A 17,610-nucleotide genomic window follows, 5' to 3' on the forward strand; every position below is an offset into this window, starting at 1 on the left:
AGCTTTCTTGAAAATCTACTCTGTCTACTGGAAACTGTCACATTAAGGATACATGTCTTATATTCTTATATTTAATATCAAGCCCTTCATGTGTAATTCAAAAATTGTTTCTTCCTTCCCACCTTCTTTTTTGAGATGGGGGTCTCACTCTGTTGCCCAGGCTAGAATGAAGTGGTATAATCTCAGCTCATTGCATCCTTGAATGAACTCCTAGGCTCAAGCAGTCCTCCTGTTTCAGCCTCCCAAGGATTTGGAATGACAGGTTTGTTTTTGGCTGTAATAAGTGGAAACAGGAGGTAGGGCATGTAGATCTCCATGTAATGTACTTTCATATATTTGAGAAAAATGGTAAGAGGATTTATGAAAGAAAAATAAATTTATTGGAGATTACTTTAAAAGAGCTTTTTGGTATTTGAAGCTTATCTAGAAATACTCTAAAGAAGAGAGCTGTTTTTGACATGTATAAAGACTTTTTTTTTAACAGCGATCTCTCTTGTAAGTAATTAAGTACAAGTAATTACATAATTACTTGATTATGTAGCAGCACTAAAATTTTACAGGAGGTTTTTCACTTAAACTCTAGCCTTATAAAAATAATTGCCACAAGTCAAAATTATTTTCTAAATGTAGTAATTCTGTTTGCTTTTAATTTTTTGGGGGGTGAAATCTAGATCTATTTTTGTTCAGCAACCAAACCCAGATAAATATGTATTTAATAATGTGTCACTGTGTTCAGACACTGACTTAAAAACTTAGAATGAATCCCCAACTTACAATAGTGAGGTACACCTAGATGGGAAATGAAATTATAAGCCAAGGTCACAATCTAGAGAATTTCTTTGGTCATAAATTTCTGAAATCATTAGTCAGATTAGGATAAGAATGCTGTTTATCTTAATATATGCATCACCAAATAATAAGATTGAGAGGCAGAAAAAGTGTGGGGTTCCTCCCCTTCCTTTCATTGTTTCTTTCTTTTCTTTTGTAAAGTGAGCTGTCTGATCATTGCAAATTTCCTCGAGTTCTTAGAACTCTAATTAAAATGTGGTAATTGGTTATGTTACCTCAATTACCATGATGCATGGACATTGATGCGAAGTGACACCAATTGAATCCTTTGGGTGTTTTACCCTGGGGCCATCCCATTTATCGTGGCCTTATTATTTTCAATTATGTGGCTAGATGTGTTATGTACTTTTGGGGCCAATAAATGTGTAAGGTTTCTCTGGACACAACGTTCTGTTTTCAATGCTGGAGTTCTGGAGTGCCAGGGCAAAAAAAAAAAAAAAAAATACATTTGTACAAAGAATAAAAACTTAAAACCCTAAATTCACAAAGGATTCAAAAGCACACTCATTGAAATAAAAATATTTCAAAGGAATCTAAATTATGTCTGTTTAAAACATTTATTTGAAAAGCAAGAATAATTTACTTGCTACTGATAACTACTTGTCTGAAATCAGAAAACAGTGATAGGACCATTCAGAGGCCTTTTATGAGAGTTAGAGAGGTAAGGAAACAGATAGGAAAGGTACATTTTTCTTGCTCTTAAGATAAAGGTTTGGGTCCCTGAGAGGGCTAAGTAGAGCTGTACTGAGTACTTTACAGATGTATATTATCAGAGATCTGTCCTCAGCATGAACATGAAAGTAAGAACGCACCAAAATGGTTACAGAGCAAAGTGTTTTCCAGTGGGGACGCTGCTGACATTTGTGGAAAAATCTGTCTGCATACAGGGTTGTTTCATGCATTGTTACTGTCTCCCCAGATGCACCCACTCAATGGCAGTGGTGTCCTCAGTTGTTAGAAATGACCCCAGAATATTTTCTTAAAAAATCGAGGAGTGAATTGGACATTACTTGGGGACATCATTAATAAATGTAATACAACACTTTGTCAAACCATTTTCATTTTCTGAGAATGATACCTGTGTCTTCACCAGTTATTTTTTTAAAGCACATTCTCATATTTCTGAAAACTAAAGAGAAATTTGTGTCCTTTTACTTATTAGTTTAGTCTTGGTTGGTTTGACTGTCTCCAAATAAGTATAGCATTCGTTTATATGGTGCAGATGATGTAAGAATCTGAACTGGGAAAGTTGTGAGAGAAAGAAGTTGTCCTGTACAAAGATCTTTCAAAGACTGACAGAGCAAGGATATTTATGGCAAAATCCCATACTATTTCCAACCAACACTCAAAGAGCCTTATATTTACAACACTTTGCAAGTACTTGCCCAATTAAGCTTCACACATATATTAACTGTCAGATCATATTTCCCTTCAATTTTGTCTTTGGATTCAAGAAAACTGCCAACAGGAAACTCAAGAGAGTTTTACATAGGACTCATTCTATTACTCCAAAGTATTTCATTCATAAAAATACATATTAAAAATCTAAACTGTAGGCTGGGCCCTGTGGTTCCCACCTGTAATCCCAGCACTTTGGGAGGCCGAGGCAAGCGGATCACAAGGTCAGGAGATTGAGACCATCCTGGCTAGCATGGTGAAACTCTGTCTCTACTAAAAAATACAAAAAATTAGCCGGGCGTGTTGGCAGGCACCTGTAGTCCCAGCTACTCGGGAGGCTGAGGCAGGAGAATGGCGTGAACCCGGGAGGCGGAGCTTGCAGTGAGCGAGATTGTGCCACTGCACTCCAGCGTGGGCGACAGAGCGAGACTCCGTCTCAACAACAACAAAAAATAATAAAAAATAAAAAAATCTAAACTGTAACTTATTATTTAATTATTCAAACTTTCTCAATTCAAAATTTAATTTTTACTTCAATTATTTACAAGAAATGTTTTCCCTCTCAAGATTTACTTTCTTTATTTAGTTATTTCTCATTCTTGGGTTTGAAATTTTTCCAAATAATACCAATAGTTAACTCTATTCATGTATTTCTTCTTATGAATCCAACTCTTTATGTAAGAGCCAATTTTCATTGGAAGGACATGCAATAGAGAAAAAAGAGCCAATGAAAAAGTATGGAGGGAAGCATTGGGTTTATTTCCAAATGGTGTTCTCTAATTCAATCCAGTCTAACTGGAGTCTGCAGATCTTTAATATGTCATGCAAAAGTCCTCAGAACTGACTAATAAAAATAGCATATTAATGAAAATTACTGTGCTATCAATCATTTATATGATTCTTCTTGTATTCAATTCAAAAAGGAATTTCAGGCAGTCTCCAATAAAAAGAATAACAATATAAATCATTAACACAGATATGCTAAACAACCAAAGTAGTCTTAGGGGGAAGAAAGGCAAGAAATCGTTTTCAATAAACCCTTTAAGAGCTAAAAGAACTTTACATCCTGGAGTCTGATATGCCTGCATCCACATCTTTCTCTACCTGCTGGATACATAACTTTGTATAATTTATTTAATCTATCAAAAATTTAGTTTCTTCATCTTCAGTTGTTATGAAGATTAAATAACACAATGTATTAAAAGTGGTAACACAGCAACTGAGAAACAGTATATGTTCAATGTTGTTAGCAAGTAATACAACAGCCCGACTCTCTTGGTGAGTGACACTTAAGATATGCCACATGGCTTTTTAGAGGGATCTTCAGCAGTAAATTAGACAAACAAAACTAATATGGAAAAAAATTAAAAACTGAGAAACATGTCTCCTCACAATGTCTAACACCCTCTTGTGATAGCAATTATGCAGATTCCCCTGAGGAAATTGTGTATACTAGACTGAACCTGTTCAGTAGAGAAGTTTGTTAAGATGGCATTTGAGAAGAGAAATTTGATTTGTGGTATATACAAATCACTGCTGGAAAACTGTTCTTCTTACTACAAATTCCATAAATGTCATGAGTTTCTGTAAGGCATGTGTGAATTTAATAAGAAAGTCCCATGTACTTAGAGGAAATGCTTAAATAAGTATCAATGAACTATCAGTGGTCAGCCAATTCACACAGCAGCCCAAATCCTCTTCTCTATTTTCTCTAGCACTTTAAAAGGGAAAGTGCTTGCTTACTCCTTTTTCTTAAAGTTCTCATAAGAAATTATTGCTTTTCATAGCCCATTTAGATATAATTTTTGACAATTAAAACTTCTCCATATGTCACATGTGATAAGAAAATTTGATCCATAACTTCCCAAAATATATTGAAAATAGAATCACCTAATTTCCAAATCTAAGTCACTTAATTTGTATTTATAAAAGTCTTGTTCATTTACTTGATTTAAAAGTGACTGCATATGTACCATTCTTATCATTAAAGAAGGCTTTGTCCTAGAGAGGCGGTTTAGGATGTTGATTCAGGACACTGACTCTGAAGCCAGAGCACCCAGGTTCAAATCTCAAATGAGTTACAAACCAGGTGGTAACTCGGGAAAAGTTGCTGAAATTTTCTTTGCCTTAATTTTTTTCTTCTGTAAAATAGAGGATAATGGCACGTAAATTATATGGTTATTAAGAGTCTTAAAGGACTTAACATTGCCTGATATATATCAAGTGCGATGTGTTAGCTGTTATTAGTATTGTTTGGTTCTTCAGAAAAGGAATGCCCATTTTCATTTACTTATTCCAAGACAATGCTACTCACTGCCAGGCTTCAGGGTAATCTATCAACTCCTTTGTAATTAAAATTCTGAATATGTGTATGTTTTTATTTTAACAGTTTTATTGAGGTATAATTTAAATAAAGTAAATTATACATATTATAATGTACAATTTAATGTTTTGATATAAGAATACACATATAAAATGATCACTACAAACAAGATCATGAATATTTCTATCACTCTCAAAAGATTTCTCATTACCCTTTGTAATTGCGCCAGTGATCACAAAGATTTCACCCTATGATAATTTTTTCTAAAATTTTCTACATTTTACATTTAGGTCAATTATTTACTTTGGCTAATTTTTATATGGTACATTATATAGATGAATCTATGTCTGTGAATATGGAAATTCAATTGTTCCAGGATCATTTGTTGAAAGATTACCCTTTCTCCACTGAATTGCCTTTGTACTTTTGTTAAAAATCAATTGCCCATTTATGTGTAGCTCTATTTCTGAAATATTTATTCTGTTCCATTGATGTATTTGTTGACCTTGAGAGCAATGCCATACTTTCTTGACTACTGTAGCTTTATTGTAACTCTTGATATCAGGAGGTATAAATCCTCCAATTTAACTCATCTTTCTCAAAGTTGCTTTGGGTATTCTATGTCCTTTGCATTTCCAAATGACTTTTAGAATCAGCTTACAAATTTTTACCAAAAAAAAAAAAAAAAAAAAAAAACCACTGAGATTTTCATTGGGATTACATTAATTCTATAGATAAATTTGGGGAGATTTGATATCTTAATATTGTGTCCTCTGATCCATGAATTCAGTATAGTCTATTATTAATTTAGTTATAATTTGTTAATAATTTCTCTCAGCAGTATTTTGTAGCTGTTTGCATATAGTTCTTCCATATCTATCATTAGATACATCCCTAAGCATTTAATGTACTATTAATATTATAAATTGAATGTTTAAAAATTTCAATTTATGATTATTTATCAACAGTATCTAGAATATAATTGACATTTATATATTGATCTTGTATCCTATAACCTTGTTAAATTCCCTTATTCGTTTTAGTATCTTTTTGTAGATTCTGTAGCAGTTTCTACATAGATGGTGATGGAATCTCTGAGTAAAAATAATTTTGCTTCTTAATTTCCAAATGGTATGTCTTAAATTCTTTTTCTTGTTTTATTGATCTGGCTAAAACTTCCAATACAATTTTGAATAGAAACAGTGAAATTGTACATCCTTGCCTTATTCCTGATATTAGAGGAGAAGTATTCTGTTTTTCACTATTGAGTATGATGTTAACTGTTGATTAGCTGTGGATCGCCTTTATTAAGTTTTTCCTTAGGTCTTTTCTCCCTTTCTTCCTTTCTTTTTCTTTCCCTTCCTCTCTCCCTTCCTCCCTCCCTTCCTTTTATTGATACAGAGTTGCTCTCTGTCACCCAGGCTGGAATACAGTGGCATGATCTCGGCTCACTGCAACCTCCACCTCCCAGGTTGAAGCAATTCTCCTGCCTCAGTCTCCCGAGTAGCTGGGATTACAGGCGTGCACCACCATGCTCAGCTAAGTTTTTCTATTTTTAGTAGAGATGGGGTTTCATCATGTTGGCCAGGCTGGTCTCAAACTCCTGGCCGCAAGTGATCCAACCACCTTGGCCTCCCAAAGTGTTGGGATTACAGGCTTGAGCCACCACACCTGGACATTGTTTCCTTAGGTTTCTGAGAGTTTTTATTGAGAAGGATATTGGATTTTGGCAAATGCTTTTTCAGCATTGAGATAATCAAATGGTTTTCCTCTTAGTGTACAAATACGATGAATTACATCGATTTTATTCAAGTATTAAACTACTCTGTATTTCTAGGCTAAACCTCACAATATCATGATGTAGTTTCTATTTTATATACTTTTTGATTTGATAAAATTTTGTTAAGAATCTTTTTATTGACATTCATAAGGGATATCATCCAGCAGTTTTCTTGTATTGCCTTTTTGACATCTGGGTAATGCTTGCCCAAGGAATGAGAATGAAAAATATTCTTTCCTTTTCAATTTCTGGACAACTTTGCATAAAATTAATATTATTTATTCTTTAAACGTTTGGTAGAATAACCTATAAAACCAACTAGGTCTGAAAATTTTCTGGAGGTTTTAAACTAATGACTCAATGTATTTAGTAGATAAAAGATTATTCATAAAATTATCTTCATACCTCTCCTGGTTTTTTTTTGAGACTAAGTTTCACTCTTGTTGCTCAGGCTGGAGTGCAATGGTGTGATCTTGGCTGATAGTCTTCTTTTACTATTAGTAGACGCTGTAGTGATGTCTGTCTCTTATTCCTGATACTGATAATTTATTTCTTCTCTTTTTTCTCCCATCAGTCTGGCTAGAGGTTTATCAATTTTATTAGTCTTCTCAAAAATAACCCCAGCTTTTCAGTTCATTGATTTTTTTCTTTATTTTTTTTTGTCTTCTATTTCACTGATTTCTGCTCTAATTTTATTATTTTCTTTCTCCTATTTACTTTGGATTTAACTTGGTCTTCTTTTTCCAGTTTCAAAAGGTGAAAACTAAGATCATTGTTTTGGTGGCATCCCACAGATTTTAATATTTTGTTACTATTCAGTTAAAAATACTTTCTAATTTCCTTTTCATTTCTTCTTTGGCCCATGAGTTGTATATAAGTGTGTTATTCAGCTTCCATGTATTTGAGGGTTTTGCAAATATATTGCTATTACTTATTTCTAAGCTAATTCTATTATAGTCAAATAACATACTTTGTATGATATGACTTATTTTAATTAAAAAAAAAGATATGGAGTCTTGATATATTGCTCAGGCTAGTCTCATGCTCAAGCCATCCTCCTGCTTTAGCCTCCCAAAGTGCTGGGCTTACAGGCATAAGCCACCACACCTGGCTGAATTCTTTTAAATTTAAGACTTGTTTTGTGGCTCAGAAGAGAGTTTTAGTAGATGTTAGGTGTGCACTTGAATGTATATTCTGCTGCTGCTGGATGGCATGACTGATTTTTACATGTATATATTGTGTACAACATGATGTTTTGATATATGTAGTGAAGTGACTTCTATATTCAAGCAAATTTACATATCCATCATCTCAGATTGTACATTAGATCTCTAGATTTTTTAATCGGACCATAACTCCAACTTCATACCTTTTGACCTACATCATCCCATTTCCCTTGTACCTGATTTCTGGTACCTTTAGATTCTCTGCTTCTTTCACTTTTTCTTTTTGGATTCCATATATAAGCGAGATCATGTAATGTTTTTCTTTCTGTGTCCGGTTTATCTCACTTCGTGTAATGTTCTCCAGTTTCATCCATGTTTTCACCAATAGCAGGATCTCCTTTTTCTTTTCAAGGCCAAATATTACATTGTGTGTATGTATGTGTATAAGCATGTGTATATATATGTATATACACATTTTTTTTTCAATTTATTTTTCCATTCATCTAATGGACACTTCAGTTGCTCCGTATCTTGGCTATGATAAATAATGATGCAATGAGCATGTGAGTAAAGACATCCTTATGAGGCAGCGATTTCATTTCTCTTGGGTATAGACCCACAAGACAGATTTCTGGGTCATATAGTAGTTCTATTTTCACTTTCTTTAGGAACCTCCATACTGTTTCCCACAGAGGCTACACCAATCTACATTCCTACCAACAGCGGACAAGAGTTCCCTTTCTTCTACACCCTCACCTCACCAACAATTGTTATTAACTGTCCTTTTGATAAAAGCCTTGGATACAGTGTTTTAAGTGCCAATTATATTGCTTTATAGTATAATTCCATCATTCCAAGTCTTTTACATCTTTACTGATTTTTCTGCTCTATCAGCTATTAAGAAAAAGTATTAGAATCTCTGCCCAAAATGGTCTCTTTTTTTTGTCTCCTCACAGTTGTATCAATTTCTGCTTTATGTATTTTAAAGCTCTGTTTTAGAGCATAAACATTTAGTAATGTTATGTCCTCTTGATTAATTGGCATCTTTATCATTAAGAATGCACTTCTTTATAATTTGTAATGTTCTTTGCTCTGAAATCTACATTGTTTACTATATATTTTTCCATTCTTTGCTTTATTATATCTTTATGTTTAAAGTGGGTTTTTTTTTTTTTTTTTTGGCGCTGAGACAGAGTCTCACTCTGTTGCCCAGGCTGGGGTACAGGGGCACAAACACTGTTCATGGTAGCCTCAACCTCCTGGGCACAAGTGATCCTCTCACCTCAGCCTCCTGAGCAGTGGGTAGCTGTGACCACAGGTGCACTGCCACTATGCCCGGCTAATATTTTATTTTTATTTTTTTGTAGCGACGGGGTTTCACCGTGTTGCCCAGGCTGGTCTCAAACTCCTGGGGTTAAGTGATCCTGCTGCCTCAGCCTCCCAAAGTGCTGAAATTACAGGTGTGAGTCACCACATCTGGCCTAAATTGGGTTTCTCATAGGCAACATGTAACTTAGTAGAGCACTATAAACCCAATCTGATAATTGTTGCCTTTTAATTGGGGCTTTTAGTCCATTCCCATTTAACAGGATTATTTATGCAGTTGTTTTAAGTCTTCCATCTTGCTATTCTTCTATTTATTGTATCTATTTTTTATTCTCTTTTTCTTTTATTATTTTTTTAAAATGATTCTATTCATTTCCTCTGTTGGCCTACTAATTATAGCTTTTTGTTATGTTTTTAAAGAGTTATAAGCTAGGCATGGTGACTCATGCCTATAATCTCAGCACTTTGGGAGGCCAAGGTGGGAGGACTGCTTGAGGCCAGGAGTTTGAGATCAGCCTGGGCAACATAGCAAGATCCCATCTCTACAGAAAAAGAAAAATTAACTGGGTATACTGGCATGCTCCTGTATTCTCAGCTACTTGGAGGCTCAGGCAGGGGACCTGCTTGAGCCCAGGAGGTTAAGGCTACAGTGAGCCATGATCGTGCCATTGCACTGCAGCCTGAGCAACAGAGTAAGACCCCATATCTAAAAATACAAACAAACAAAAACCCAAAAGCATATATTTTATCTTATCACATGTCTATTTTTTTCTTTAATCCCCTTTTCAAAAAAAACTTTAAATGATATTATACTACCTCCCGTAGAATAAAAACCACATAGTTCCATTTGTTGCTTCCTGGCCGTTGTGATATTGTTGTCATACATTTGACTTCTACATATATGTTATAAATAGACAATAAGCTGTTATTAACTTGATTTAAGCAGCCTATTACCACTTAGAGATTTAAATAATACAAAAGATATTTCACAGTAACCCACACAGTTACTCTCAGTCTTCTTCATTCCCTTGTGCCTCTCCAGGTTTCCATCCCACAGAATTTTCCATTTGGTTGAAGGACTCTCTTTAACATTTCTTGTGGTACGGGTCTATGGGTAATGAATATTTTCAGGTTTTAATGAATGAAAACTATTTTATCTTCCTTTTTGAATGATATTTTCTCTGTATATATAATTCTAGGTTGTTTTGTTCCACTATTTTTCTATTTTTATTTTTCTGAGACAGGGTCTGACTCTGTCATCCAGGCTGGAGTGCACTGGCACAAACACAGGTCACTGCAGCCACAACCTCTCAGGCTCAAGTGATCCTCCTGCCTCAGCTTCCCAAGTAGCTGGGACTGCAAGCATGTGTCTTCATGCCTGCCTACTTTTTGTATTGTTTTGTAGAAACGAGGTCTCACTATGTTGCCCAGGTTGTCGTTGAACTCCTGGCCTCAAGCAATCCTCCCACTTCAGCCTACCAAAGTGCTGGAATTACGTCTGTGAGCAACAGCACCCAGCTTCCACCTTCCTTTTATTATGGGATTCTAATTCTAATCTTCAATTAGGCTGTTTGAAGATACCTCAGAAATCACTGATGCTCTGTTTTTATTTTGTTTTGTCTTTTTTTCTTTCTGCTTCATTTTGCACAATTTTTATTGCTATGTTTTCAGGTTTACAAATTATTTCTTCTGTGATGTCTAATTGGCTGTTAATCTCATCCAGTGTATTTTTCATCTCAGTAATGATAACTTTCCTCTTTATAATGTGATTTCAGGTAGAGATTTTTAATGTCTTACTTAATATGATCAATATTTTTTCCAGCTGCTTGAACATATGGAATGTGGGTATAATAACTTTTAATGTTTTTGTCTACCAATTCTATACTCTGTGACATTTCTGGATCAGTTTATGTTGATTAATATTCTTCTCCTCATCAGCTGACTATTCCTGCTTCTTTCCATTCCTGGTAGGTTTAGACTGGATGTCAGACACTATAAATTTTATAAATTTTATCTTGTTGTATGCTGGGTATTTGTATTCCTATAAATATTCTTTAGCTTTGTCCTGGGAGTATAGTAAAATTACTTTGAAACAGTTTGGTCCTTTCAGGTCTTGCTTTTAAGTTTTTTTGGGTAAGACCAGAGCAGCATTTAGTCTAAGTTTGCCCCGTTACTAAGGCAAAAACCTTTCTTGGTACCCTATCACATGCCTTGTGAATGATGAGGGTTTCTACTATGAGTGAGGGAAAAGGGAACCATTTCTAGCTCTGTGCAAGCTCCAGGGACTGTTCCCTCTAATCCCTTTAGGTGGTTCCTTCTGCTGAGTACTTGAGAACATCCCTCTGTATATCTCCGGTGTGCCTAGTCTGTGTAGTCCTTTCCTCTTTGGCATTCTGCCCTGTAGCAATGTTAGCCACTTTAGCCTCCTTAGACTCCACTTAGAGACTGACAGTCTCCTTGAGTTTAGGAAACAGGTCTGGGAGTCTGGGGAGGCCTTATTAAACAAGACAGATTAAAGATCATCTTCTTGGTGTTCTTATAGAAACATAACACTCAGCTACTTTGTGAAAAAATGTAAAAATTTAGAATATACAGTAACTCCAAATCAAATGCCAGAATGAAACAAAATTTATTAAATGAACACATGTACTCAATTCATCCAGCAAATACTTATTTGTAGACCTACTATGTCCAAGTATTTCCCAGGCCCTGGGGGAATACAGCAGTGTATTAGTCTGTTTTCACACTGCTGATAAAGACATATCCAAGACTGAGTAATTTATAGAGAAAAAGAGGTTTAATGAACTCACAGTTCCATGTGGCTGGGGAGGCCTCACAATCATGGTGGAAGGCAAAAGGCACATCTTACATGGCAGCAGACAAGAGAGAATGACAACCAAGTGAAAGGGGTTTCCCCTTATAGAACCATCAGATCTCATGAGACTTATTCACTATCACAAGAACAGTATGGGGGAAACCACCTCCATGATTCAATTATCTCCCACTGGGTCCCTCCCATAACACCTGGGAATTATGGGAGCTACAATTCAAGATGAGATTTGGTTGGAGACACAGACAAACCATATCAAGAAGTGAAAGTCCTAATGCACAAGCAAGGATGAAATGGGAATGGGGACATATGATAACTGAAGAGCCAACTTAGAGGTTTCTGATTATCTGCAAAGGCAGCCTCCCACATTGGCAACTTCAAAGCAACTTGGACTCTTCACTCAACCAACAGAGATAAGAAGCAGAGAAATATCTCCCACTGAATGATGTACCCTGTGCTCACAGTATTTGCTGGCATTAGTCCACTCTCTTCATTCCTTTTCCAACAGTGATTTTCAACTTTTTTCAGCACAAAGGACCTTATTTGCTACCTTCATTTTTCCAGTCTACACATTCAGCAGTCAATGTAAACAAAAGGAAACACCTTTCTCTGTTTGCAATTTGAATCTGCCTGTATGTAGTAGTTTGAACCTTTAAGAAGCAACCAGGGTTTCCTCAAAGCTAAAGCTAGCCTTTACCATAGAAGTAGGATAAAAGGCTGAGTGTAGTGACTTATACCTACAATCCCAGCACATTGGGAGGCCAAGGTGGGAGGATCGCCAAGAATTTGAGACCAGCCTGGGCAACATAATGAGACCATGAGACCATGTCTCTACAAAAAGTAAAATAAAAATTAGGCAGGTATGGTGGTACATGCCTGTAGTCCTAGCTACTTGAGAGGCTGAGGTGGGGGGATACTTGAGCCCAGGAGTTTGAGGCTGCAGTGAGCTATGATCAGGCCAGTGTACCCCAGTCTGGGAAATAGAGCAAGATCCAATCCTTAAAATAAAAAAAAGAAATAGGATAAAAATGTCTACATGTAGTCTGCAGAGAACTGCTCTAGAACCCCTGATCATACGATTTCAAATAAATCCTCAAAGAAACGCAACTTTGACTCCTCCAAAGCATGACTCCTGAATGCTTCCAAAATTTCACAACTTTTCCTGCTGCAGTTGATTTTTGCATATATCTTATGGCCATTACCACAATTACAGGCTTAAAAGTATAGAAAGTAATAACAATAATCTCATCTGCTCTTCCAAACACTCTCAAAACAAACAAAAAACATGCCAGCTAAATAGCTTTACAATAAACAGGTCATTTCAAGAAAAGACATCTAATTATGTTGACTCTGATTACTAGTAATAACTTGGAAGTCTTAAGAAATTTAACAGTTCAGCTTAAAACAATTAAACAGAACTATTGAGGATAAAATCACCCCCTAGACTCAATATATCTACAGATACAAAAAGAATTAGATGGCTTGCTGATTCACTGTCCCTTCTGTTCCCAGTCCCAAGTGCCAAACACATCAGAGAGCAGATATTAAGGCTTCGTTAAAATCAGAATTCATAGGAGGAAAGAATTTTTCAGCAGCATGATTTTTACATTTGATTTTTCAATTTTGGATCCTGAACATTCCAAAGTTACAGAACTGAAAAATATAAACATATAAGGAAAACTTCCCATTCTATGTATATATGTATATATGTATGTATTCCATTTATATAAGTCAAACATGGGAGTTGGGCCTTCAACTAACAGACACTGACCTCAAGGTCATTTGGAGTATGCAATCTTTTTATCGATAAATCCTTTCCTAAAGGATATGAAGGCTCTCTGGACAAATATGCATTGTATATTACAATGATACAACTTCTAGTTATATCTATTTCCTTCATCTAGCAACAGCTTAAACCTGTACTCAATTTGGAAAATCCTTAAAAGGAATCTCTACTCACCACTTTGAGCACTGCATTAAAACTCTAAGAGGAAACTTGCCAATTCTCAGCAATGTAACTATCAGAAGAAGCTCTAAGCAGGAACACTAGGAGATTAGTGTACAAATAGATGATGTTATGTCATGTCAGGGAAAGGTAAACAATATACTTTATTTCATTGTATTATCTGCAGAGCATACACATTGCTCCATATGCTCTGACAGTACTAAGCTACTTTCTAGCAAAATATTCATGGGTTATTGTATGATTAATGAATATTGTTAGTGAAGGAATGATTGAAAGAATTAATGGCTTAGGTTGGTAAGGTTAAGCAAAACCTCCATGTGATTTTTTTCAAAAAGACAATGAGATACACTAAAAGCATTTTAGTAAGGCAAATAAAAGTCAGTGTTACAACAAATGGAGTTTCATTTAGTGGACAGCTAGTTAGTAGTAAAACTACTAGCTTTAGTTACTTAAAACCACTTGTAAGATGGCAAAACCACTTTGTTAGTAAAACCATTTATAAGATGAACACAGTTTCCAAGCCTGAAAGAATTATTTTTTGTCTGAGAAAATGAGAGACCATGATGCTTAAAAAAAACATCACTCACAGATTCTTTTCCCATCTTCTTTTGTAGACGTGTTTGCCACTGGACGGCTTGCATGACAATGGCTTCCCACCTTCTTTCAAGATTTACAATGATCAGCTGCATGGGCTGGTGGTCTGCATTCAGATTGCAAGTCTCCCGGTCATCCAAAAGATGCTGGCATAGTCGCAGAATGGAGGCAACTCCTCGACGTCGTTGCTTGATTTCACGACAGAGGGACTGCAACATAGAGAGAAACCAATCTATAAGTGTTTATAGGGCAAAGTTCCCTAAAACATGAAATACTTTCTTCCATCATAATTTCAAATTGTAGTGATACACTCAGCTACCAACAACAGGACAACAAGAAGAGCTCTGATGTCTCTTTTAGAATGGAGGCCTTCTACAGATGCCCAATATGCTAAAGAATTTAGCTGCATCCCATTCCTCCACACTTTTTCACTGATTTATCCCTCTGAAATGCAGGGTCCCCCTTGACACCTGAGTAATTACCAATTTCTAGCCTAATGAAATAAATCACTTAGGTCAGATGAATGCCAAACAGATTGAAGTGCTTTGACATAAGGTCAAAGGAAACACAAAAGATACAAAAATCCTCTGAAAAGAAATAGAATTTTTCCAAATTTACTCCTACATTCTTTGTAGGCAAAAAGTTCAGTTTTCTACTGGCTGAGAACAAGTTAAATAAGATTGCAAAGAATTTTTATATATAAAATCTATTATCTGAAAAAAAAGATAAGAAATATTCTTCTGAAGCTCAATTAACAGAGCAATAATGTTCTGAAAGCGAAAATTAAGATACTGGATTATTACTGCACTATTTGTTGGTTGCTGTGTTTCTTTTAATAGACATTCACACTATTTAAGAAGGACATGCATGCATCAAAATAGCATTTTGCCCCCAGAAGCATTTGTATTGCTGCAGTGACCCTAAACTGAATGATTCAAGCAAAATAGTGGGTACACATGTCTAAAAATATTATATCCTTTCTTTGCCTACGGATAGTATGTAAGTGATATTCTAATTCAGAGCCTTCAGAAGAAATGATGATTTTATCCACAAACATCACTGAATTACTAATCTCCTTCTACTGCCACAATTGGACTGTTCTAACAGTTAACAGATTGCTTATTAATCAACAAGGGTAAACAAGACAATGCAATTTCATTTAGTGTGAGAGTTTTAATGCCTGAAAGTATTTGTGCTTAAAATGTTAATCTAGATAAGGCTTCATTAGAAGAAATCTTAAAATGATTAAGTGTGGTGCGCTGAAATGTGCATGGAGTGGGGGTATTAGATCAGCAGGTGGACATTTCATACAGATGTTCCATTTATTGATACAATGCATGCTATAGCCATTTAAATGACCCTAACTCAGTAATGGCTGGAATTCTATTATTTCTGTAATGAGAGAACTCTGTACCTTTAAGATTTCTGAATTTTAAATAAGGAGAATGACAAATTCCCAAACCTCTATTTACGGCAAAATATGACTAGAAATTTTATTATTCAATTTATACCAGTGCAGCAGTTTCAGTTATGTTTCTTGAACTTATCCTTATTTATTTTCCCAGAGTTCATTACTATTTTCCTATATAAGTCCTGATATAACCACCATTTTGTCTGACAAATTTCTTTACTGCTGCTACTAATTGGTTCAGTGCTGAATGAGGAGAAATGCCTAAGACATTCAAAGATAAAACCTAAGCCTACTAAGACAACAGGCATTGTTTCCATCTCTTCTACAACCCTGTCAAATGTCTCCCCTCAACCCCATACGCCTGTTCTCTTTCTCTCCCTCCCTCTCTGTCTCTTCTCTCTCACACACACAAACACACACACACATCCACACACACCCTTCAATTTATCTCTTGCTCTAGAACAACTCTTAGGCAAGTCATACTATGAAGGCCACCTAATACCTGCCAATTTGGGGCCCAATATTAAACACTTCAAGATAACATTATGGCTAAATGAAATTGGCCCGAGTACTATAAATATTAATATTAAGGATTTGGGGTTTTGTTTCTGTTTTGTTAACTTGTTAAGAGTCAAGGCCTAGAAAAATCGAAAGAGATGTTTCTGTGCCACAGAACTGAATCCTGCAAAACTCTCTTTAAAGTTAACTAGCGTAATAACTGTATTTCTTAAGCCAACAAAAAGTCCCAGAGTTCTTAGCTGAATGAAAATTTGCAATGGATGGCACTAAAGATATGTACAGAGTTAGCACAGGCCACATCAGGTAACATTTGCAAAGTACCACAAATAGACTTCATTCACCTTATAGGCATTTTCAAAGTTCTGAAACAGGACACGTGAGGTTGCTGGGAGAAATTTTTCATAAAGATCACTGGCCATAAATTTTTTCATAAGTATCTAGAATGTACCAGTATTTAAGTATCTAGGTGATCCCCACTCCTATCTTAATTTGAATCAATCAAGATGAATACAGTGGTTTAAAAACTGAGAAGGCAGTTACTGTTGATATTCAATATCTGACTTTTGGATATTCACAATTCTGCAGGGTTTTTTTTTTTTTGTTTTTTTTTTTTTAATTTAAATGAACAAAGGGCTTAGTCTACATTCTGAATTAAAAATTTATCCGACATGTGCACTTGGGAAATAATGCTACTTTTAAAAAGGAGGGGAAAATTGGAAATTTTACATGGTCAGCATATTTTTCAGTACTTTTTTATACCTAGAAGATATAATTAATAAAATAACATTCTTCTACATAAATGGGCTTCCATGACAGCCATTAAAATATACATATGCATTTATAATCACAAATATTTAATAAATAAAGTCAGTAGATTTGCTGGCAATGTTTCTTAGAATCAGTAGTTTATATTATTTCCATAAATATGTATAGATATTAACAAACAATTATTATAACTATTTTTGGCTTCATTTCAGAGAAAATGTGCTTTGAAACAGAAACTCAAGGTAAGTAACCTAAGTTAGTTCTTACCTTAGAAATAAGACAAACACATCCCTACCTCCCTGATCTCCTCAAACGTGTACTGCACTTTCCATATGCTAGGCACTGTTTCAGGAACGAAGGCTTCAAAAAGGAGCAAGTTCCCTTTTTCCCTCAAGGAGTTGAGAGTCTACTGGAAGTAAACTATACAAATAAGTGTAATATCAAGTATACTTCAGAGAGGAAGGTGCTAACAGAAGTATGTGCAAGTTGCTATTAAAAGAGTCAATGAAATCTTCAGGGGAATGGTGTGAACCAGATGGACCAAGATGGGTAGTGGTGGTTATATGGGTAGAAGGCTGAGAGGTATGTTAAAATGGAAAACAAGTAAGTAGCCTCTGGCAGTAGGAATGCCTGGTGTGTTGGGGAGAGAGAGTGAAGCAGTTAAGGAAGTTGGAAACAGAAAA

General features: G+C 35.4%; 1 protein-coding gene across 2 annotated transcripts in view; it reads right to left on the bottom strand.

The window, feature by feature from the left end:
• AKAP6 (A-kinase anchoring protein 6) overlaps positions 1-17,610 on the bottom strand; it is a 653,085-nt gene that overhangs the window by 49,983 nt on the left and 585,492 nt on the right. For both annotated transcript variants that reach the window (XM_030931392.1, XM_030931393.1), the window contains one exon: positions 14,226-14,441. In XM_030931392.1, coding sequence (XP_030787252.1) covers positions 14,226-14,441 — 216 coding nt within the window. The remainder of the gene's footprint in view (positions 1-14,225; positions 14,442-17,610) is intronic.

Source organism: Rhinopithecus roxellana, chromosome 5 (genome assembly GCF_007565055.1).
Source record: "Rhinopithecus roxellana isolate Shanxi Qingling chromosome 5, ASM756505v1, whole genome shotgun sequence".
NCBI lineage: Eukaryota > Metazoa > Chordata > Mammalia > Primates > Cercopithecidae > Rhinopithecus > Rhinopithecus roxellana.